This window comes from Ooceraea biroi, chromosome 3 (genome assembly GCF_003672135.1).
Source record: "Ooceraea biroi isolate clonal line C1 chromosome 3, Obir_v5.4, whole genome shotgun sequence".
Classification (NCBI taxonomy): Eukaryota; Metazoa; Arthropoda; class Insecta; order Hymenoptera; family Formicidae; genus Ooceraea; species Ooceraea biroi.
Genome location: NC_039508.1, coordinates 13,780,317 through 13,804,204, shown reverse-complemented (window position 1 = coordinate 13,804,204; position 23,888 = coordinate 13,780,317). Strand labels below are relative to the sequence as shown.

Sequence of the window (23,888 nt, the reverse complement as noted above, 5' to 3'; positions counted from 1 at the left end):
TAAGGACGAAGAATCGGCAACGAATACTTTCAGATTGCAATAAAACTTTAAAAATAAAAATGCATATTTGGGAAGAGGCTATATTTTTACACAATTTAGGAATAAGGAAAAAATAATAATTTATCCGGAAGTTTTACACTGGTAACTAAAATGTTGCGCTATCATCCAGTACAAGGGTTTTTTTTCCTTTTTCATGAAGAGATACAGGATGCACGGCGTAAAATAAAATTTCAATTAGATCACATTAATCATACGTGCCATTACAGAGTTTCATTAAGCTTGAAATTCAGTCTGATCCACTGCGAATCCAAATTAACCCTCTTCGTTACATTCATTACAAAGTCTGATGTTCATCAAGTTACGCAGAGATTCTGCGTAAATTTTATATTTTGAGCATATCAAGATTCGTCTGTAATTTTTCTGCACTATTTCGAGATTATGCAAGAAAAATTGCCTAAAGGGGGCATTATGCAACCAAAATTGCATGAGAAAAAAGTCAATTGAGATACTTCTACGAAAGATACCTCGTGATCACGTTACGGTTCCAGACTGCTCGATGGCAATAAAATTGACGACGTACATTAAATGAATCGAATTAATATGTGGGGAGCCATGTAGCATGAATTTAAATCAATACTTTTAATTAAAATTACAGCGAAACTCTACTCCATCCGGCGGAATACGTATGCCAAATATGTTGCATTAGCACCGAATTTCATTAAATTATGTTAAAGCCCAGTCGAATCCGCCGTGAATCATAAATTGAAATTAACGTCTTTGATTACAATTATTTCGAGCTTGTACGTTCCATTGTTCCGCGCGAATGCAACTGATGTGTAAAATTCCTGTTCCTGATATAGTCAAATCTATTATATCTTTACCTTGTCCTATTTGAGCATATTCGAATTTATATAAACTCGCCGGGAACATTTTGATTGATATGGTCTTCCTACCGCAAAATCATTTTTTTATTGTGGAAATGCAAAAAGCGAGCGAAATAATATCGAATACAACTAATGTCCACTGTATTTCTTACAATTAAAAATATATATTCCAATGTGGATACAATTATCTATGCAAAAAATAATGGAGACGATAATTCCATCATCTAAAATTCTAAAGATTAAAGACAACAGTGTACAAGTTTGACGAACGCAAGCTGCGTCGTGACCCGACAGTCTCGGCGACGTCGACGCCGACGTGGAGTACATCCGGTCGTAGAAGCTCCGGTCGACGTCGGATAAACGAGTTCGTATACAGTATAGGAAGCTCCTCCCTCACCACGCCCAGAGCTTCGCAAGGAGTCTCGTCCTCCCATGTTACGGAGGAGGACATCTCTCTTTCTCTCCCGGTCTCCCTCTTTCATCCACATTTCCTCTCGCTCCCTCTTATCCTACCTCTTTCCCTCTCATCCAACCTTCGGCTCCTGGTCTAGGAGGCGGAGCTTCTATTTCTAGCAACAGCGCGAGCCAGATCGTTAAACGAACGCAGGAACGACGAGATAAAAGACGGAACGCGCAAGAGAGGATCACCGACACACGCACGAGGAAATCACTAACCCCCTCTCACGAGAGAAGAGTTCCTCCGTTCCTCACGGGGAGGATGAACAATGCAAGACACGACATCGACTGGGAAGAAACGGTGAAACGATCGCGGTTCCACACGGAGAAATCGGGAAGCGTCGACGTAGCGGGAAGAGGGATGATGTACGCACACGTATCTACAGTGCACCTGAGACAGCAACGCGGTTCCATTTCCGGTGATGTACGGAGGCTACAGCTGATCCTTGTGTGAAGGGAGTCTTCGAGGAAGGATCATTAATGCTAAGATATCAACAAAAAATAAAAATGTTTTAGATTAAATTATAAATTTTCTCATTAAGAATTCTAAAGAAGTCATCATCAATCTTAAACAGGAAAATATTTGAAATGAAGCACGATGGGAAATAGGCGGAGATAAGAAATTGAATGTCCAAAGAAAAATCGATCTCAAAGATCAAGACAGAATTCTGCCATTTAAGGGAAATTCCTGTATCACCATGAAGAATAAAAAGTCCTCAAAACAAGCAGCTGCTTTGAAACGAAATGTGCACTAAAAAGGAAAAATGGAGTCCAACCAGCTACAAGAATAAAGCCTTACTAGGTTCGCCTTTTTGCAAACACCGTGTATAAGTCGTGTGCGAGTCGCAGAGCTGACTCGCACAAGCACACGACACGACAGAGAAGCAGACAAAGAGAGAGACAGGGAACAAGAGAGAGAAAAAGAGAAAGAGATAGGAAGATCATGTCTATTGCGCAAGAATGCAGGCGGAGGAGTCTCTAGGTGCCCAATGCACATGCAGCTGTTATATAGAGATCCATTCGCGAGCTCCGCCTAGTCGGCTACAGCCGAGAGGAGGAAGAGGAGGACAGCCGGTCTCTCAGTTATTTTACTCCCTGCTACGACACCGCCAATACTGCGCCAGCTCTATCGCCCCTACCCTCCCGCTCCATCCCTCAACCCGCTTCTTCCACCTTTCTACGGCGATTGTGCGCGCGTGGAGGCGCGGCGAACTCCACGTCGTCGCAGTTGCAGTTGCAGTACTCGGCCCATGATGAATAGTGTCCTCCTTCCTCGTCCCGGGCTTCCTTTCGCCAGCCGTCTTCCGGAACTCTTTCCCTCGCCCCGTTCGCAGCCCGAGGGAGTCACCCCGAGCTAACTACCCCCCGTGGGATCGATGACGGCTGCTTTGCCTGCGCCTCCTCCTCGTTATCTCGACTTTAAAAGTTCACTTTATATTTCTCCCGTGCTGCACACGGTTTTACTGTACTTCTCGGGGCAATCTGTTATCTGTTATTAATAAGTACGCTGACATAATTGACGGGACAGGTAAATGGAAGCGTGCGATAAGAATGCGTTTATATAGCGTCTTAAGTTAACCGACTTTGAAGTTGGTCAGCGGTCAGAGTGGCGTTATCTAATATTGCACCAGACCATTCTCCGTTGGAGACTCGCACACACGCCCGTTAACTCCGTTAGACACTATCGTGTCGTTAAGTTGATAGCACGTATGTAATGGAAAGCGACTCTCAGCCAATAAAATGAGAACTATGCCCAGAAAATAAAATTCTTAAATGAGTCGTCAGCAGTTACTTTCGATACCTGATATCTGCCGAGGATTTTGTTATCTCGCTTCCGGAGAACATAAAAATCTCAGGTACGTACCATCCCAAGACCGCGCGTATACGACTCTCGGTATACGCAGTACGATTAATGCAAAATTGCTCGTCACCGGCGAGCTAAAAATTCGCGTCGAATTCTTCCGCGAACAAAGGAGGCCGGCGCGATATGATGGCTTTTTTTCACAGCATTCAGCTTTTAATTCTATTTTTGTGCGACAGTTATACGCCACCGCAAGCTCCGCGGGGCCGCGCTAGGTGCATATGAAACGCGATACTTTTGACGGGGATTTTTTTCCACGGTTTTGCTTTATTGTTCCGCGAGAGTGATTGGTAATTGGTCGCGACGATGCGGCGCGTCCGTTCGCAATGTCGCCATTCGTTCGCGAACCGCCCCGGTCGAATACAAACGAACGCGATGGATGCGCCCCGCGCGACCCATAAGGCACACCACCGCGTCGGTCCTCTTTGTCCATGAAAAAAATGCAATTAAAAAATTTCCAGGTAATATGGGTCACAGACTGCCCGTTCTCCCGTTTTTGCGCACTCCGATTCATCGATTCGAGCGAGTCGCAAAGGGCCATCCACGGTTCGCTTTAGATGGAGCAAATATACGCATCGTTTGCGATCTACACTTTCTATGTCCGGAATTTGAATTGCTATATCACAAAATAGAATTTCATAATTTTGCTTAAGAGAAATAATAATTTAATTATTAATTGAAGATTTTAATAGAAAATTCCCCATAAGAATCAGTTCTTACTACGATCAAATTATCGATCACGATTTTAATCTTGCAATTGACCGTATCTTGAGATCTCTACAAATAACTCTTATGCGATCTGTTTTTCGAAATATTTCTGTTTTCTTGTTTTCAATATTATTTCCTTGTACAACAATCTCTATTTACAGGACAATTAAACATTTCAAACTGATTTCAATAAGTAGAACAGTCGGTCCTAAAAACGACGACAGTTGTCGCCGTGTGTGCAATAACGAGTAAAATGACTCGCATCGCGAGGTCAAATTAATGGAATCGTATTGGCAAAGATTAAATGTGTACTGAAGAGAGTCGTATCTTAAAATAATAACGAAGAAACAAAATATCGAGCGTAGTGCGGGAGGAGGAATCCGAGGTATCATTTGTAATTCAATAATTCCAGTTCGTTTGTAATCCAGTAATCTATACTGCGGCTCGTTATTCCTGCATCATAATGAGTTTCGCGTTACTCGCCTTTTCTCGACGCGGACAGCTGGATAATCCACAGTAACGAATTGTTGGCTCGACCATGGCCGTTACTGAGTTATCTGGGTCGCGATATGAGCAATGAAAAAAATAACGAAACGCATATTATCGGCGCACAAACTCCATTCATCCCTTTTAAAAACCGTTGTACCGAGACAATGTAACGACGCATCTCCAAAACATCGCGTAATCGATACGAACGTTGTATTTTCGAGCACAAAACCGTTACGTATATCTTTTTTATCCAAGAATATAAATAATTATATAAATATATCCGCAGTCGCAAGAAATTTTTAAGAATCTTGAAGATTGATAAGAGAAAAAAAGAAAAATTTCATACTTTTAAGGTTTTATATTATAACATTTTGTATAACTTCCAATTTATAATATTTTTATCAAGAAATCAGTAGACAATTCTTTCATTTTTCAGTGCATTTAGGCGATTATTTGTTCAACTACTAATCGATTCGTGGCTTAAAGCGTTTTCGCGGCACGTTTACAGCGGATCTCGACCGTTGCCTAATGGTCCTCTCACGCAGCCACCGTAAAATAGAGAAATCATCGTAAAAGCGGCCAACGACGCGACCACCCTTCCGTTGCCGTCGAAGCCTCGGTAAGCACGGGCGAAATTTGATTACTAAATAATTCGTACGACGTGATAGTAAATCGTGGGTGCCGACTCACGCGGTTCGTCCTAAGAATACAAATGAGGGAAACTCCTATTCGCGCGCACTGGCGAATGTATTCAAGTAAAAATTTGCGGAAAAGGTCTCTAAAAATACTGCAATATCTGTATAAAAAAGAATAAATTCCGATCTTTGTGTACGTTATAATATTAAAATTGACATGAGGAATTATTATTGATAATAATATCAATAATCATAAATTGATAATAATAAAAAAACGAGAAACGCATCTTAAGATTTTCTTATAATGTCATTTAAGATTATATTCAAATTAATTAAGAAGTCATTCACACAAAGAAATTGTACGATGTCTCTTTGCCACTATGAACCGAAGGGACATTAATTCCCGATCGATTTACTGTTATAGCAATTACACGCGTTACATGCAAATTCGATTTTACCAGCTCACTCGATTGCTTAACATAGTTGCAGCATCACGTCTGCGAGTATTTATACTATATCTCATTGGCGAAGTGGTGCATCAATTCAGTGCCGACGTATGCAGTGTTTCATTAACGATAAACGTTATTGGCCAATAGTGATTTAGTGGCGGTCGACGAAAATTCATTCTTGTTAAAGAATGATTGACGTAACTGACGTTTATACGGGCTTTTACCCATGACGCACGACGCAGTCGTAACGGCGACGGCAACTAACTGTTTTTCTTAAGAAGCAATAATTTTTGTAATGCGCGATATATAGCGTCGTTGTATACGTGCTAACCCTTTGCATTTCCACCGTATTTTTGCTAGTTTTAACTCTGTGTTTGCTAGTACCGATAAATTCTTTTATGCGTGTACTTAATATGGAACATTATTTTACAAACTATCATTTGACTTTTATGATTTTTCATATAACGAGAGAATGAAAAGCCCCGTGTATAATAGAGTTGCATGTACTTTAACACTAGCCTTTAATTTGAAATTTTTATATTAATTTTTCCACTTGTTTACAAACAAATTTGGAACAGCAGTTTTAGGAAGGAATTAAACAGTCTATTATATCAAATTGAATACTTAAATATTACCAGGAGATTTTTTATCAACGTTTAGAAATATTACACATAAAACTTAATAAGTCGTGTAAACGATTTTACGCGTTTAAAAACTTCTATTTCGAATTTTTACTACTCGTATATCGGATGACATGCGTGAAAATGATTCTCGGTGTGAGACTCTCGGAAAATTGTGTGAACGTAAATACGCGAAATCGAAAAAACGACGTCATACATTCGTGGTGGGCTAAAAATCACGACACTTCCGGTTTACGTTCGGCGTTTCATGACCGTCATCCCTCGTCGAGACGAGCGGCATTCCCTATGTTATATTACCGCCGCGTATTTATGCGCGCGTAAAAAAATAACACACGCGCGAATAACGCGCTAATACACGCGCGACCCTTCGGCACCCGCACCCCTACGATGCACCATGCGCTTTTACGTGGGAAAGTGCCTTTTTAAAAGCGACCACGTCTGTCAAAAACGAGCCCCGACATTTTTTTCGAAATTATCAATGAGTTTTGATGACTCTTTATGTCCCTTTTGAACTTTGTTCCATAACTTTTTATGTTGCATATGCATTTCACGTGGGTGCAATTTTGGTGACACCACATAAGGATTGCAAATTCCGAAGCGTAATTAAAAACGCAATAACAAATAATATAAAAACATAAAATTGAAATACAGCAGAGAAAAAAAAATATCTGTATAACATTTCCCGAGTACACGATGGTTCAGAGCTACTGTTCACTTTAATAACATCTAAATAATACATATAAAACAAATCATTTTTTTCCGTTGTTTTTATTTCTCTGGTAATACCTCGTCAAGTTATACCCCTAAACATTTTATATACGCGCGTAATGGACATCCCACAAAAACATGTGACATCGTATTATTTTTTCATTTTTCACCGCGTGCCAACTCGCGCGGGCTCGCGCGGATAAAAGTTCGGTTCGCACCTTTCGCAAAACTGGAATTGTGCGACGCTACGATAGGCACGAACGCAGAGGACAAAGAATAGCTGGAGGACCGAGGGAGAACGAGGGTTGTGCGGAAATGCAGATATTTGCCAGGAAATTGATAACTCGAATAAACTCGTCGCAAAACATTCAAACAGGCTGCCAAACGGTACGATTGCACACTCCAACCCCCGGCTCTGAGCCAAACACCGCATATCCTCCCCCCCCCCCTTGATATGCAACGGCTGTATATAGGCTCGTGGGAGTGATGCGAGCACGACCGATACAATACGCATATTACTTGTCCACCGGTATTCTCTGCGCCGGCGAACTGATTACGAACGGATTTGCTGGACGATTTTATTTCGACTGGTAATCAAAAGTTGCCGGCGGCTCCGTTGCTAACAGCGATTAAGAGTCAACTCAAATAACTAAGTACTTTATGATAATTACAATAACAATCAGCGCAAGCACACATATTAAAATATTTCCAGAATGACGGATCATGGAGACATTAAAAAATTATGACTGTTTTAAAAAAAACATGTGCATATGATTGATACATAATCATCGTAAAATCGTCAAAGGGTTGGAAACATCAATTTTATCATCTGTTGTTTACATAATGCTTATCTCTCCTGTGCATACCAGTTTTCTCCATGATAATAATTTTGTGATGAATATGATAAAGTGTGTTGAGACCTCAAAAAGAGAATTATGTGCCATGAACTTTCCTGTCAACAATAAAGTTCCGATACGGTGAGCACTATTGAAACGGTGACAGTCGATTATAGCAACTTGTGGACGCGGCCAAACACACGCATTACAGACGCGAGTCAATATTAACTCGATATTTTTGCCGCGCCATTAGAGTCAAATAAACGCAATGTAAATTGCGCGATACAGTCGCGTATGGTTATTTGCCATAAATAGCGGTGAAACACGAGCACGAACGTGTGTCAACCGCGTCTCTATACGCACCCTTCAGGAAGCCGCTCAAAAAGGGATGCAAATGTGTAATGAAAATACCGCACTATGGAGTATAAAATAGATACGCGGACAATTCGCATAATAGCGTCGACGTTCGAGATGTCAAACAATATGTTAATAATATCTCCAGTACCGAGACCCTTTCGTTCGATAAATTTTAATAGAGAGAACTCCGGAATCACAGAGATTTAATTGAACGATCGGAAATATTCCATTTTACATTTGAGAAATACGCTTTATAATATTCCTTATTTTACTTTCAAATGTATTTTTAATTCTCAGTTTTTCTACTTGTAGAATCTTTGATCAATACAACAACCGATATTTTTAATAAACAGGATCTACCCCAAATTAGTCAAAAATCTATGAATTGAAAAAAGAGAAAGACTTCGAATATAATCTATCTCTTTCGGTCTTTATTGCTGTTATTTTCCTGTATATGTTATTTCTGCCGTAAATGCCATGATCGAAAGAATGCATATTTTCGTAGACATTGAAACGAGAATAATTTATAAAATAATCGACGCAAAAGTGACTATAACTTTCAAAGGATTTACAAAGCTGCATTTTTGCCAATAAGGGACAATGCTTTTACGCGACGATGTTACCGCGTGCGTGCAACAATTTCCGTAATTAAAATTGACTCTTCGCTCGCAATCACGCGAGTAATTTTCCGCAATGACTGTCCCCTGTTGTGCGACGCAGCACGCTGTGCATCGCCACAAAGTCAGTATCGACTAATTAGCAACGCGCTAACGTCGCACCGAAGCGGCGCGTTGCGGCACGGTCAAAGGGCGTCGTTATCCCCCGCATCGAGCTACGCGAGAATAAAAAAAAATTGGAGGCGAAGGGAGAGACTCTCCGTGTGCCTCCAACCCCCTTTCTCTTTCGCAATCAAACGAAAATTAGCCAGAAAAGAGAAACGGCGAGATGCGCGAGCTGACTATCGCGCGCTTTTTCGCCGATGGTTAATTTGCGCCGAGAAGCTAGAAGTGTATTCGATTTCTCGTGAGATTGTTCAGTTCGATACGCGGCGAAATCCTTTTTATCCCAAACTGAGAATATTTTTTGTTTCTGTCTAATAAAATCATCGAAAAGTAACTATTTGAATATTCTACACTTTCTTGGAATATAAGAGTTGCTACTATTATTTAAAAAAAGAAGATAATGAAAGAAATTAATGAACTTTTTTATATTCAACACCTAATGAAGAATATAAAGAATATGAAAATATACTCTACTTAAAAAAAAAAGAAATAAATTTGTTGCGAAGTAGTAAATGTTAATAAAATTTTACGGCAATTAGCATTTTAACGCATTATTTTTATGATGATTTAATAAAATGGAATATTTTCAATTATAGAATATTCTTTTACTTCAGGCTTGAGATCTTTGCAACGAGCATTATATCGCTTCACATTATTTGCAAAGCAATAGTTTCTCTCGGCACTGGATCCGGAGGAAGCCGCACTGAAGAGCACGGAAAAAGCAGGCGGCAGCATCGCCGCCGAGGGAAAAATGGATGGCTCTATCTTTCGGTAATTAAGACAACGGCGAAAAATAAACAAATGCGCCGCAGAAAGAGAGAACGTGCCCTCCACGCGCGGCTCTTCGGGGCTGTTCGTGGCGCAGCTGTTACGTCGCCGGGGGCTCAAATAAACGACTTAGGTAGATTAAGCATACAAATCTCGACGACTCTGCTCTTCGTATGGCCAGCGTTAACCCGCCCCGTATGTCGGGGTCAGCGTGGAAAAATATACGGGGTGTCCACCCCAAGGGCTCGCAATGCAACGAAGATCGCGAACAATGTGGCGCACGTTTCTTTTTTGTGTTTCTTTCTGTTATCTCGTGAGATGTATACCCGACGCTTGTTTCGAAAATTTTGAATACGCGGTCGAGTTTGTTTTATCAGGGAGAATGTTTATGACAAACGGAAGAGAGATCCGCGATTGTTACCAAGATTGTTATTTCGATAGGAATATCTCATGAGCTTACGCGAAGATATTCTACGATTTTCTCGGAGCGATGTCTCATTAATATATTAACAAATAAATATTAATATTAAACGCGCTAATCTTGAAGCCGCGCAAAGAATGAGAATGAGCATGTATATCACTATTCGCTTATTTGTTAAATAATCTTAGATGCGAGACAGCTTCGACAGCAATGTTAATTCCTTCATCTAATTAAACCTTATCTATTATAAAAACAAGAATTATCCTAATTCACTATATAAGTCTGCAAACAACAATCTTACAAAAATGTAATTTCAATAAAATGATTAAGACCAGCATTTCACGTTAATCCTTAAACATGAAATTTTTTATTCCTTACTCTTTTTTATTTTTTATTCTTACATTTTTCATAATAAATTTGATTCAATTATAAAGATTTGATTAAATCTGTTATAAGAAATTGATTAAATATCAATTATTCTCAAATGTTCCCAAAATTTAATTTAACGAAAAATGATCTTCATCGTCCCAATCGAAGCCGTTCACGCGATCTAATGATAGAGAGAAGCGAGAAGCATGCACAGAGGGTCGTACTCACGTCTATACGGTCGTCCTTCCTCCGGAGTAGAACGCTCGGTATTCTCGGAGCCGGGTGTAGCGTTAGCATCACGGTCCTCCTCGTCGGGGGTGGCACCGCGATTTGGTACGGAACCGGTACCACCAGTACCGGTAGGCGAACGGCTCGCGGAACCGGCCGGACTCTGCGGTCCACCAACTTCCTGGCCGGCCGCGGCCGCGGCGGCGGCCGCCGCAACGGCCGCCGCACCGGAAACGGACACCACTCCACCCCCGCCAGCGCCTGGCAGAGATGTCGGCGAGAACATATTCGACATGCTCGAGAGCGAGCCGAGGCTGGGGAGGCCACCGTTTCCCGGCACCGCGCCGTTCCCGGTCTCGACCTTGAGGCACTTGCTGGGGGGCGCGAACGCGGACGGCACCAGTGGCCGGAAGCCGCCAAAGGGTAGTCTATGGTCGAGCGGGTGCAAGAATTGCGGCGGCAGGTGCAGCATGTGATGCAGCCCGTAGCCGAGCGACGCCGCCGTACTGAAGGGCACCTGCAAGTCCTTCGAGTCAGTCACCTGGACAAGCACAAGGAGAAAGAAATTGATAAGATGCAAGTACGTTGAATTCGATGATTAAACAATTGTATGTACAGCATTTGCTTTGTATTTCTAAATTACAAAAGCGTTGTAAAAGTTAGCGGAAAAGAAAGCGCAAATTGTATTAAATGAAATATTTAGATATTGAAACTTTGTAGATGACTTTATTGAGTATAACAGATCTCTCATATCATGTTGTTGCTTTACATTATTTCGTTATTAAATTTTGTCAATGTGCAAATTGTGTTTATTTCAATTTATCTCATTCCTCTATCTCTCTCATTACTCTTGATGGCATTCATGTTTAGAGAAGAATTGTTTGTCTCCGATGTTTATCTCCTTTTTGAGAACTCGCATTCGATGAGCTCGACGGGAAAACTTTATTCCGTATAGGCGATGAGCGGAAAAATTTTGAATCGCGTAACTTGATAGCTCATTTGCAGCATGTGGGTATTTCCGCGCTTTCAGCTACGTCTGAATGGCATATAATATCAAAGCAGCGTGGCGGTATACTGTTAATAACGCGAAACCACTGTGTTATAATAATCCGTCAAAACCTGAAGCTCTTCTCCCTCGCGCCCCCTCTTCCTATCCCGTCGTGTGTCGGTTGTATCATTCAATTCGCCGTGATTGACGAGTCTATTAAGCCGCATACTGAATGCTCGGCTGAAGCATCTACGCATTGGGTTTTGTAACATTTATAAAGCCAGAATTATCGGGGATCGTATTAAACGTGGCCAAAGTAATAACGGTGCATTGTATTTCCTACGCCTCGACTTCTCGAAAAATGTAACGACGCGAATGATATGCAAGAGTTTCAATGCTTAATAAATACTTCATATTTCAAAGGTGTTTATGTAAAATTATTTTTCAAATTTGTTATAAAAAATATTTCCCCGCTATTTGCAATATTTGTAAAAGTTCAAAAGATGTGGTACCAAAAGTGGAATTATTCGCGCTATTTTCATTACTGGCGAAAATACATGTTTCATATCCCGGAATTATATCGTAAATTTTCGAGATTTTTGTTGATCTTTCCCTCAAGAACAATCTCGAAGAGTATAATAAATACAATTTCGTGGTATTTCATGATAGACTTGTCACGAAGCCTTATTTAGAATTTTTGATATAAAATTTTGACATAAAAATGCAAAATGCAAAATCCGCGTCACTGGTCAACATCCCGCGCAGCTAAGGGAGCAAAACGGAAGCCCGAAATGATTTCATCGGCGAGAACGGACAGCTGGTTTCCGGATAAACATTTCATTCGACCGATAATGACGCGGGCGATGAGTTACACGCGCGGGTATTAGTACGCCGCGATTAGTTTATTATTCTTTTATACGCGAGGAAATGAGGTTCGCGTACGCCGGCCGGGCGTATTTACGACCGCAGTTCAATCAGTGATTTATTAGGTATTCATTATTATTTTAATTGCTGCCCCTATCCTTTTTTCGCGTCGACATTGACGCGCTACGCGTTCCGCTTGCATATTTGCAATAATCTTTATTTTCTATTTTGCACTCCCGCGTGGATGCGAAAACGCGAGCATATTTTGTCACCACGCTATCGCAATTAGATTTGCTCCGAAATTATCTCATTTTTTAACGACACTGAATTTTGATGCAACTCACTCTCTGTCTGTCTCCCTTGTTCTACCACTCTCTGTATCTACCGTTCCACATCTGCACGCGTTATCCGCACCCAATTGATGTCCCGCACGTATGAAAAATATTGAAGCATTTAAAAACGCCGCGAAATACGCTTATCATTAACCGCGGTACCCGTTCGCTAAATGTTTGCGACGATCACAGCTACGAGATAAAAATATGTGTAACATGAAATTATTTCTTTTAAAGTAGTCTTATGATATAATTGAAAGTTTAATAGGTACTTCCTGTATTTTGTGTTATTGACATGTTATCAACATTGCGCCAAATAAAATTTACTTAATAAATATCTGTAGACGTAACAGACCCATCTGACATTTCAATAGAATACTGCAATTGAAGATTATATTATACAATTTATTAATTGTAGTAATATATTTTATTGATGTATAAAGTACACTTACTGTATCCTGTGGTACTGACTTTATTCATCATTTTCATTAATAACTGTCACAAGCATTTATCCTACATACGGTAGTGATGTGCAATTTACAGTTTTCTTCGTGGTCTAAAGCTCAAGTATGAAAACTTTTATCAATTTATTTTTAATATGAAGACTGTATTTAATAAACTATAATTTTAAATCTCTCTTTTTTCATTAAATTGTTTTTATTTTAATGATATTCTACTCTTCGACAGAAGAAAGTTGCGCATCACTGGCTTAATATTACGTATTATTTGAGCATGCACATTTACATACATCCATACAACCAAGTTTCTATTCATTGCGTGCATTAATTAGTACTGGCGTGCATAAAGCGGCGCAGACATGCAAAGCGGGATGAGAGTAACTCGAGCTGTCCGACGCGCTCGTTGAAATCAATGCCAGCAATTATTTTTTGCGTCATTTGTTTATTTTGTACACATTTCAAGTTGTTTTTATGCCAAATCGTGACGTACGTTACCATCGAATACGATACACTCGAATTATCGCAGTGCAGTTTCGTTGTGCATGATACAAGCGTGAAAGTGATTTAACCCTTTCAAGTTCTCCGATAAATTCCGCTCATCGATAGTGACATAATTAAAAATTATACAAAGTGTCAATTTAACAGAACAGTCATTTTCACAGTGGCAATTATATAATGCTTACAAGGCGCGATTTGTAGAAAATGAAAATATAATGATACATTCAATATGCAATCAGAAACATTAAAACGATATACTTTAGATGATTGTATTTACACATTTCTTACAATCATCTTTTTCGCTTACAGAAACATGAAAGTTTCTTCAAATCAGTATAAGAAAGTCGGAACGTACACCTAAAAGTCAAAGGGTTAAATACGTTTCAACGCATTGCAAGCAAACGAGATGCATTGTAACCGCATAGGTGCAAGCTGATGCAGGACGCTTATACGTAAGGGTAAGGACAATGGGACACTAACTTGTGGATTGAAGGGTCTTTGCATTCTCAGGGCCTCAGGTAGCCCCCCGGCCTGCGAGAACACGACCAGAGATGGCGGCGGTAGGTGATTCGGTACGTACGCAGAATTATCCATCTAGAACATACATCGACGTTTTCTTCCTTCCGTGTCAATTAATCGTTCTGCTATTTTAAATATGCGTGATCGGCGATGCGAAACTCGAAGAGAATTCCGCGTAAACTGAATCTCGGAAGCGCGATCGCGGAAGACAATAATCGGATAATACCTTATCGACCGCGTTTAGTTGATTAATTCCAAATTACATTAATTGGATTTATGATTTCATTAAACTTCTCATAATTGTAATGATCTTGTATCTATACTTCTCGATCGGTGAGTTTCGCTAAATTTATTTTTCGCATACGGATAAAATCCAGTAGATTTTGTAGGATTGAAAGAGTACATCTCTTAGTTTTATGAAAAAGTATTCGATACAGTGATTAAGAGATTTAATAAATTATATATTATTACACTATATACATAGACAGAATAAATCACCGATCAAAAAGCGGATTCGATAAATTAGCTTGCTCGTCAATGAGAATCATATCGTGGGGCATTAATTGCATCGATGAGAATTATGTCGTGTTTCCTGAGCGGAATGAAATTATAGTCTTGCGCTCGATTTCATACTAGTACCTCACAAAACAATTTTATTAATTATGGAATAGCAAGATAAAATTTGCTACTAACGTATTTTATTAATGCATCTATACTTTACGATTAAAAGTAAATCCTCTGATCATTATATGTTGCACTTTTTAAAACAGTCTTCTTAATAAAATTTAATAAAATTACGAATTCTGTATTTTAATGGTATACAACTGTTGTATAATCAATTCAATTCAAAATAATCTTTACTTCGCCAGTAAATATCAATATCAATCAATTTATCTCTGACCAGACTGGCTCAATAATAAGATCGTGAATTACACAACGTTTCGACCCTATATTTGGGTCCTTTTAAGGATCCAAGGACCCAAATATTAAAAGAGTCGAAACGTTGTGTAATTCACGATCTTATTATTGAGCCAGTCTGGTCACAAATAAATTGATTGATAATCAATTCACTTAAAATAATCGGAGGAACGTAATCATCTTAAATAAATCTCGGAATCTGAAGTTATAGATCACTATTATCTTCCCGAGATATCTGATTCTAAATTCTTGATCTGCAGTTTAAACTGCAGATATTTCAGCGCATTTGAATTTATAAGTATTTCTCCCTTTCTCTTAAAATGGAATACTATTAAATTAAACATAAAAATGTTCATGTCATAGTTTAACATAATGTCAGAGATAAAGTATTAAATGCACTAGAGCAATTCAGCCTCTCGAGGCTCATAATATAAAACAGCGTGCATATTTTACAACAATCTCTCACCGCGCGCGCACGAATATTAGTTATTTAAAAAAAACTAGATGCACACACACGCGTGAGCACATTCGTTCGCAACTTACTCGACATTTTCTTCCACAAAACGCGTTTTAATGGAACACATCAGCGTGTCGCGGCACGAGGCCGCGGTATACCGCGTGTATCATTAATTATCGCGATTGTCAATTAATCATCGGCATTGGATCGAATGTCGACCCGGCGACAATCTGCTACTTCTAACCTTTCAACCAGAAAGCTATCGAATTCGATCCGCGAGTAATTGCGTCGATCGATGCCAGAATGCCGTCTCTCGCGCGACGGACGAATCGAGTGGGTGCCTCGCCGATAAAAGATCGCGCGCGACAAACACGGTAATGTGACAGATAGTAAATATTGTCAATAATTAAATGACCGTTTTTCAAAATAATAGTCGAATTCAGATTTTCATGTACAGATTCCGTAAATGACAACAGACCTCGAGATTTTCGATTTACCGTTATCTTTAATTTACCATCGATCTCTTTTTATTAAATACACATTTGGAGTTACAAAATGAAAAGATAAACATTCCCAATAAAGTACCGTTGCCATATTAGTTCTAATTTAAAATAAGTATGTATGTGCATGTGTATATGCAAAACTTTAAATAATACCTACAGATGAAATCCTAGAGCAACACTTTTATACGACAAATTCCAATCGATGATGTTCTCATTCTAAAGAACTCGCGCGTCACTTCTATCTTAACGTTTATTATATTCCGCGCGCGAAGTAAATGCGTAAAACTTTCTATAACAAAAACCACTATTAGAGGCGATTTTTGTTTGGAAATTCAGCCGGCAATATTCTCATACAATGCGCGGCACTTTTGCCATAGAACCTGTACTCTCAAGTGAGTACAATTAATGACGTCCATTCTTAGAACGGTATTCATAGTCCAATACTCAAGATTATACTCAAAATCATCTTAATCTCTTCAAGAATGACTTTTTTAAAGTGAGAAAAAAATGATTTAACTTTTTGTTTGATAACGCTTTATTCATATTATATTTTTTTACGTTTCTCGATCTGTTCATGCGTTTGTGTTACTGTAGTGGCTATTAATATACGATACACTGTACCGTACATATTTTAATTTCATGAAAACTAAACGTACACGTGTGTCACTGTCTCTGAAGAGATTAAATCCTCTCAAATCACTATTAGTCAATCCGAAAGTTTATTAATGTCTCAAGACTAAACTCAAGACGATTCTAATGTAACATTGGATTATAAATACCATTCTTAGAGTGACATATTCTTGCAAATTCCGGCCCACGACGTTCTCATTGAAAGGACGAACACGCACGCGACGTAGCATCATATTTTACAGAATCGCGACGTGAATTCGATGATCCAATTGCCAATATGCGGAACCGCGCGGAATCCGCGCGACGCTCCCGGGCGTAAAAATGATATGCTGATCACCAGTGCGCGTACGTTTTCCTCGTGTGCACTGAGAAACTGGTGCGCGGCTAGCCGCGGCACGCGGCTGTCCGAGAACATTCACAGAACCTCACAGGGCTCGCTGCTCGTCTCCGTCGCTGCGCGTTTCCACTAGGCGCGAGCGCGACAACTTCAGTAACAATAACATCAATACCGGTGATGACGGTGGTGAGAACTCGCGGCGCATCATCTTCTCGAGCGTTCCCGCTGTTTCGAAAACCGCGCGTCAGCCTAACGTCGCTCCACCTAACCTGCAGGCGCGCGCAACGGCTGTCAATCGTGGATGACGCAGTCACAGATCCGCGCGGATGTCTGACGGACGGGAGGACGAACGGTCCGTTCTCCCAAAAAAATCGTTGACTATCGTCCGAGCGTGGTGTCACACGCGCAAATCGACGCGTACTACCCGGTAAAGCCGCGTAACGCGGCACGAGTGGCCGCGTTCGAAAATTCAAATCCGCCGCGCCGCGTCCCGCCACTACGACCGACAGGTCCGTCGACCTAACCTCAACCGCGGCTGCGGCGTCCGCGACCAGTACCTCGACTGGCGATCGGTATCAGCCCCGTGCGGGCTGTGCAACGCACTGCTCGCGTTAAGAGTCAGGTGAATGAAAGAGTGAGAGAGAGAGAGAGAGAGAGAGAGAGAAAGACAGAGAAAAAGGGGGGTAGAGCAAGACGGAGAATGACAGAACAGGGGGTACGAGCGGGCAAAGCGAGAGAGGGAGAGAGAGGATGCCGCCAGGCCCGTGCGAGCAACCTCGTGGACATGCGAGTGCAGACTGATTGGAGCGTGGAGTGTGAGGGTACTTACCCACGAGTCGCGGGATCGGTGGCGGTGGCGGAGGCGAGGAAGAGGCGTGGAGACACCGACCGGCGGCGGCGGCGGCGGTGGTAACGGCGTGCGCGTGTGTTTTCCGCCATGACTGGCGCCACCGTAGCGACGGTCGACTGCCGAATAACGCGCACGCGCGACTTGCGCAATCGCGCGCCGCGCAGCCACGCGCGACGCTGCTCGCGGAGCTCAATTGCGCACGGGATGCGCATCGAGCTGTATCTGTGTTGTGTCTGGAAGCTCCCGTGAACACGCACTTTGATTCCATACGGTGCTTCGATGCGTTCTATGATGTGTGATCGAGTCACGTTTGCCTCTTTCGGTCCTAACTGCAACTTGAAAAATGTGTGAAAAATGTGTGTTGATAAAAATCCAATAAAACATTTATCCATACTCTGCTCATATGTTTAGTACTGAACATCAAATTCGCAATTAAGAAATTACAATTAAACATTAAAAATATCATTATAGAATTCTCTTTAATTGATAAAAAATGTACATGCATATAATCATAGTTTTATCCGATAAGACTACGAGAATTTTATCTCATAAGTCTATGAGAATTCTTTCTAATATAAACACACATAATAGATTATTCTCTCTAGATTATTCTGCCTCATGCATAGTTTTATTAATTCTGAAATTTCAAGTTTGTTTAAATCAAAGAAAAATAATACTGTTGTATGTTAGTTCATTTTTCATATCAGAAAGCATACTTTTATATAAATCACTTAAAAATGCAAAAAAAATATTTTAACTGACATTATTTAAGATACGTATTTATTTTATATTATTTTACTTTATATTATAGCAATTCTGCAAAAAAATATAGAGGTTGTAATTTAGAACAATATAATACAATATGACATATAAAATGATGGATATATTGTAAAACATAACTAAATTTCTATTAACTTCAAAATATTGTAAATGCTTCTAACATTTAATGAATTATCGGAGTAATTGAATTACAATTTACTTGCAATTACCTTCCAAGTCCATTTTTAAAAATGTATTTAATTTGTAATGGTGAAACCTATTTGAGCTTTGCACATGTATCGTAAATTAATTAATTTAATTACTATCTAATATCACTGGGTGCATATGGCTTCAGGATTCATATTTCGAAACTACGAACTGTTTATAAAACAAGTATCAACAATTAATCAGTAAACTAACCGCAGAAGTACTTGAGCCATTAATAATAGCTATTAATTAATATATGTGGAAATGTCCTTGTTTGTTAATCATTCTATATTTTCGCATCATGCCAAAGAAGCCAAACCTTCTTTTTTATTACGTTTAACGATTTGGTGGATTGGACGCGACATCTGTCAGAGGAAGTAGAAGTTTTAAAGAATAAATAAAGTACTTTTGCGATAGTTAGAAAAAAGAAACAAATAGATTATTGTTAAAACAAGAATTAAAGCAATACATGTATTGAATAAGTCATAATTTATTAATTTTTATATTATTCATATTTATATTATTTTATATCAAAAATTGTGCAAAATTCTTATTTTTAATGCACGAATTTTCGAAGAATAATTATATAAACAGTTTTCTTGGTTAATAAATTATTTTTCTGAAAGAGATATCGATTAGTTTCTTTTTTATTAAAATATATACTGTACGCAGTCAGTAGAATATTGATCTATCTATAAAGGATATAATACATAATCGTACAATACAGTGCACATTACATTTACCTCATATACCTAAGTTAACTAAAGGAAGTGTGCAAAAAATGCGTCTTGCAAGATCAGGTGCAATATCTTTACATGACATACATATTGTATATTACTTCTTCTTAATTTTTCTTAATAATATTATTATTGATAATATTCTTATAATATTCTCATTAATTTTTATTATTTACTTTATTAATTGCATTGATATTTATGTCGCTGAGAGAGCTGTTTTCAAGACTTTATTTTAGTTTTATATATTGCCTACCAAACGGTATGTTATCAACCGTAGATATACTCTTTTCTCCTGTTGGTTAATATGAAATTAATATTACAGTAGATATTTTCCGCATGCTTTTTCGCGTGCGGTTTTCATCAAATAAAATGTGTTGCGAAAAATCGATGTTTTGACATTTATTATCAGCTCACGCAATTATCCCGATTGCTGATGACGTTTTAAAGAGATACTGAAGTTGTCTGTTTTACCGATCTCCTCAAATCGATGTCTTATAATTAAAAGATTGGTATCCATTCATAACTTTCTCGTTTTACGCGAAACAGTAATTAAATCGCACGAAAGATATACAAATAAATTTCAGTTCTTTTATTAACAATAGCTTTTTTTGATTCATCATAATTTATTAACAATATATTGCAGTTATTTATTTATACGATTGTATACATATTTAAAACTTTTGTTTCCATAGAAGTAGAATATCTCAAAAATTTTCTGGATATACCAAAAGATCTGTGATTGAATCACATTTCTGAAATCGAAATATATTTCCTAAAATTATAAAGATATTAATAATATTATTTTTATATACAAGGATAGTTGCGCGGGTACTTAAAAATTTTAAATTATAGATTGTAAGTTATATGTATATTCTTGTATATAACTTTACTATAATTACGATTAATTACACGATGCTATATAATTCTTATATAATTATGAATTATATGGCATCATAAAAACAGTTTTGCCTATTCCAATAATTCCAAAAACATAAAAATTTTTTAGACCTGAAAAAGTGTTCGATGCTTGTGCTCTCGTGTATCCATCATATACTTCCGTGCGTGAAATATTTATAAAAATCTTAGAAAGGATAAATAAATTGTTGTATAAATAATATTACTGCATGATCTACACTATCTGATCGACAAGATAAGTTAACGAAAAAAAAGAGGAATGGCTCTGGCGAGTGTAGCACGGGAATGCACAAATAATTTATTATGCACATTTCTCAGCCGTACTATATAAAATTGAATTGTAAGATTGAAGGGTAAACAGCTCGTTCTCATTCTCTTTCTCCGACTCTACTTGATGCACCGCTTGCGTAACATCCTGTGGTAAAAGTACTTGCTCTATAAGCACAGTCTCGGTACCTGGTTGCTCCACCACAGTGAAACATTCCACCTTCGCCTCTTCTTGAAGCCGATTATTCGACTTTGATGTAGCGTTCCTCCTTCGTTTTTCCTTCGGCCGGTCAGTATGCACGCGCATGTGTCGTCGCAGATCGTATTTGCCGACAAATCCCGTTCCACAAATTTCACACCTGAATGGCTTGCCGTCTGGTTTGTGACTGAACATGTGCCTTCTCAATGCTGCGCTGAAAGTAAACGCCTTCCCGCACACGTTGCAAACGTAAGGCTTCTCGCCCGTGTGTAATAGTCCGTGATCTCTCAACGTGGCACGCTGATTAAAGCTGTAACGATATTTTCGAGACAAAATGTTATTTCTTTCAATCACATGCACAGAATGCGCAAATATGGCTATAAGATCATAATATACTTTATAAATTTCTCAATGCACATGCATGTTTTAATTCTAAATGCCTTAATCTCAAGACTGCTTAACTTATTCTACTGTAATTTGTAATAATATTTTATTAATGTTTCAAAGAATTTTATCACATTTTTCGCATCATTCTACACATAAAATTGCAAATAATTAGGACTACAAACCTTTTGCCGCAGACCTCGCAAGTGTAACTGCGCGGATTCCAATGTATCTTCGCGTGATTAAGCAGATTGCCTTGCTGCGAGAATAACTTATTGCAAACTTCGCACTTGAATGGCTTCTCGCCGGTGTGTACGCGCATATGCGTTTCCAGCGTACGGTTGTTGGAGAAACGCTTGCCGCAGTATCTGCACGGGTACTTGGGCAAGTGTAGGCCCTGAGGATCCAAGTGGCTGATCAGATGTCGCTTGTAATTGCCCTTGTGATTGAACCGACGTGGACACTGACTGCACGCGTAAGGTGCACCGTGCAGATGCGTCACCATGTGCGACTCTAATTCCGACTTTACTTTGAAGCGACGACCGCATTTTGGGCAGCGATGTCGTTGGAAGTCGGGATGGCACACCATGTGCCTCTTGAGATATCTCTTCATGGTGTACGCTTTCTTGCAGATGAAGCAGGTATAGGGAAACTGGCCGGTGTGCGTTTTCGCGTGCGTCCGCAGCTCCCTATGGCTCTCGCAGTCTTTCTCGCATACGATACAGAAGAACGGACCGCTGCTAGGAATATGATTGTCGATAGTGTGTAACAGTACGCCCACCACCTGATCGTAGTTCTGCAGACAAAGCGTGCACTGATACTCAATTCCGTTCTCTTGCTTCACCTCCTTTATACGCGTGATGGCATCGTTCAAACTGCCCAGTATGTTATCCTGCGCATCGATAAAGTAATCAGATCCATCGCTGTCCTCTCCTCTCGTGGATTGCTCGACGTTTGAGTCGTTCTCGTTAAGCGTTACTTTCTTATTCTCGTTCCGCGTCGCGTTATCGTTCTGACAGACGCGCTTGATCTTTCCTGCCACGTTAGACTCGACAAGACTAGAAATACTCATGCCGCTTAAAATGTCTTCACTTTCTTGCTTGGTTAAAGCTTCCACCTCGGAAAGAAACATCTCATCGCCATCTCCGAGACTTTCCTCTTCTCCATTCGGCACATCTAGCGTATTCTCCGCGTTGGGCTCCGTTATCGATTCGATCACAGATTTTGGTATATACATTATTGTGATATCCGGGGAATCGAGCATCTTCGATATTTCTTCAGGTATCTCAGTCTTCACTAATTGGACATTTGTTTCATCCCCATTAGCTTCTTGTATAAGGTTACAAACAATATCCTCCAATTGTAGGTTACTCTCTTTGCAGTCATTGTCATTTTCAACGGATTGAGCACGTTGCTCATCCTTGATTGTCTCACTTATTATTTCTGGATCCTTTAGGCAATCACTATGTACAGATATCTTATCATTCAATGTATTTAATTCGAAAGACTCGTCTATTTGCATGATCCTGTCTTCTTTGTTATGTTCATTTAATTCTTCACTCTGAAAAAAGTATATAACTGTCTGTTAAAATGAAAAATATAGAATGCTGATAAAATTCTATTAATTCTATCACTAAATTGTTTTCATACATCTTCGATACACTGGTTACAAAGAAATGAAGCAAAGTTGATTTTTTAATTTCTATTACCTTAACATCCATTTGATTTTTCAGTATCATTCTGAGTATTTTATCTGTCTCTTGTACTTTTAGCTTGAAATCATAAAAGATATTAGTACGATAAGCACATTTGGAACAGAGCATATTAGGTAGTCCATCACACTTGTCAACCTGTCGACAAGAATATTTTATTTCTCTCTCAACATGTGACAAGTTACTCGTAGCAACATAAACACCCTTTATTTTCAGTAATCAAATTGTAAAAAACAGTTAGTTGGTTAATGGCAAGCTATTTATTGTAATATAATGAAATTAGAATTTATTAACTATTTTTAACACGTTATACATTATTCAGATAAAATTTGTAGAGGTTAAGAGTGCATTTGGCACTCTCTCCCATCCAAGTATAGGTTGCTGCATGGTGTAAAATCACCATATTATATTGCAAAACAAACGAGCGATCTGTTTACCTGGACAGACGTCAGTTCCGCGAGTTTGTGTGGTAAATTAATCTTGTTATTAGCTTCGTCGTACATAGGCAACATTTTGCCGCCTTCCTTCATACACGCACGACACATATTAGTGTGAAAGCCAATTTCCAAACTCATACTTAAATGCGATGTGTGATGCGGTGCTGAGAAAATTAAAAATTTATAAACGGTAATTGCATGTACACAGTAACAATAATCCCGCTGAATTTCTGCACGGCGCACCCAAGACAGGTGTTTCGCTTCCCACAATGGTCGTCAAATCTGGCAGCTGAGCACACTGATAAGCCGAAGTTGATTCATCGTT

The 23,888-nt window shown here is 39.3% G+C and overlaps 2 protein-coding genes across 6 annotated transcripts in view; both read right to left on the bottom strand.

Moving 5' to 3' along the window:
- Positions 1-19,470, bottom strand: part of LOC105278700 (E3 ubiquitin-protein ligase Rnf220) — a 141,166-nt gene extending 121,696 nt beyond the window's left edge. For 2 of the 4 annotated variants that reach the window (XM_011337965.3, XM_026968514.1), the window contains exons 1-3: positions 17,109-19,470; positions 14,213-14,326; positions 10,593-11,133 (exon numbers count right to left, since the gene is read on the bottom strand). In XM_011337965.3, the coding sequence (XP_011336267.1) occupies positions 10,593-11,133; positions 14,213-14,326; positions 17,109-17,174 (721 nt within the window). In that variant the 5' untranslated portion in view covers positions 17,175-19,470. The remainder of the gene's footprint in view (positions 1-10,592; positions 11,134-14,212; positions 14,327-17,108) is intronic. The other 2 variants (XM_026968513.1, XM_011337967.3) reach the window with 2 other exon arrangements.
- A 71-nt stretch (positions 19,471-19,541) lies between these two features.
- Positions 19,542-23,847, bottom strand: LOC105278701 (zinc finger protein 436). Of its 2 annotated transcripts, XM_011337970.3 has the most exons (5): positions 23,564-23,701; positions 23,124-23,264; positions 21,600-22,975; positions 21,021-21,340; positions 19,542-20,401 (listed from the first exon to the last, which is right to left on the bottom strand). In XM_011337970.3, exons 1-5 carry the CDS (start codon positions 23,699-23,701, stop codon positions 20,394-20,396), a joined length of 1,983 nt encoding a protein of 660 aa, XP_011336272.2. In that variant the 3' UTR covers positions 19,542-20,393. The 2 variants fall into 2 exon arrangements, with proteins under 2 accessions (XP_011336272.2, XP_011336270.2); XM_011337968.3 differs by having other exon boundaries at positions 19,542-21,340; positions 23,564-23,847.
- Between the last annotated feature and the right edge of the window lie 41 nt (positions 23,848-23,888).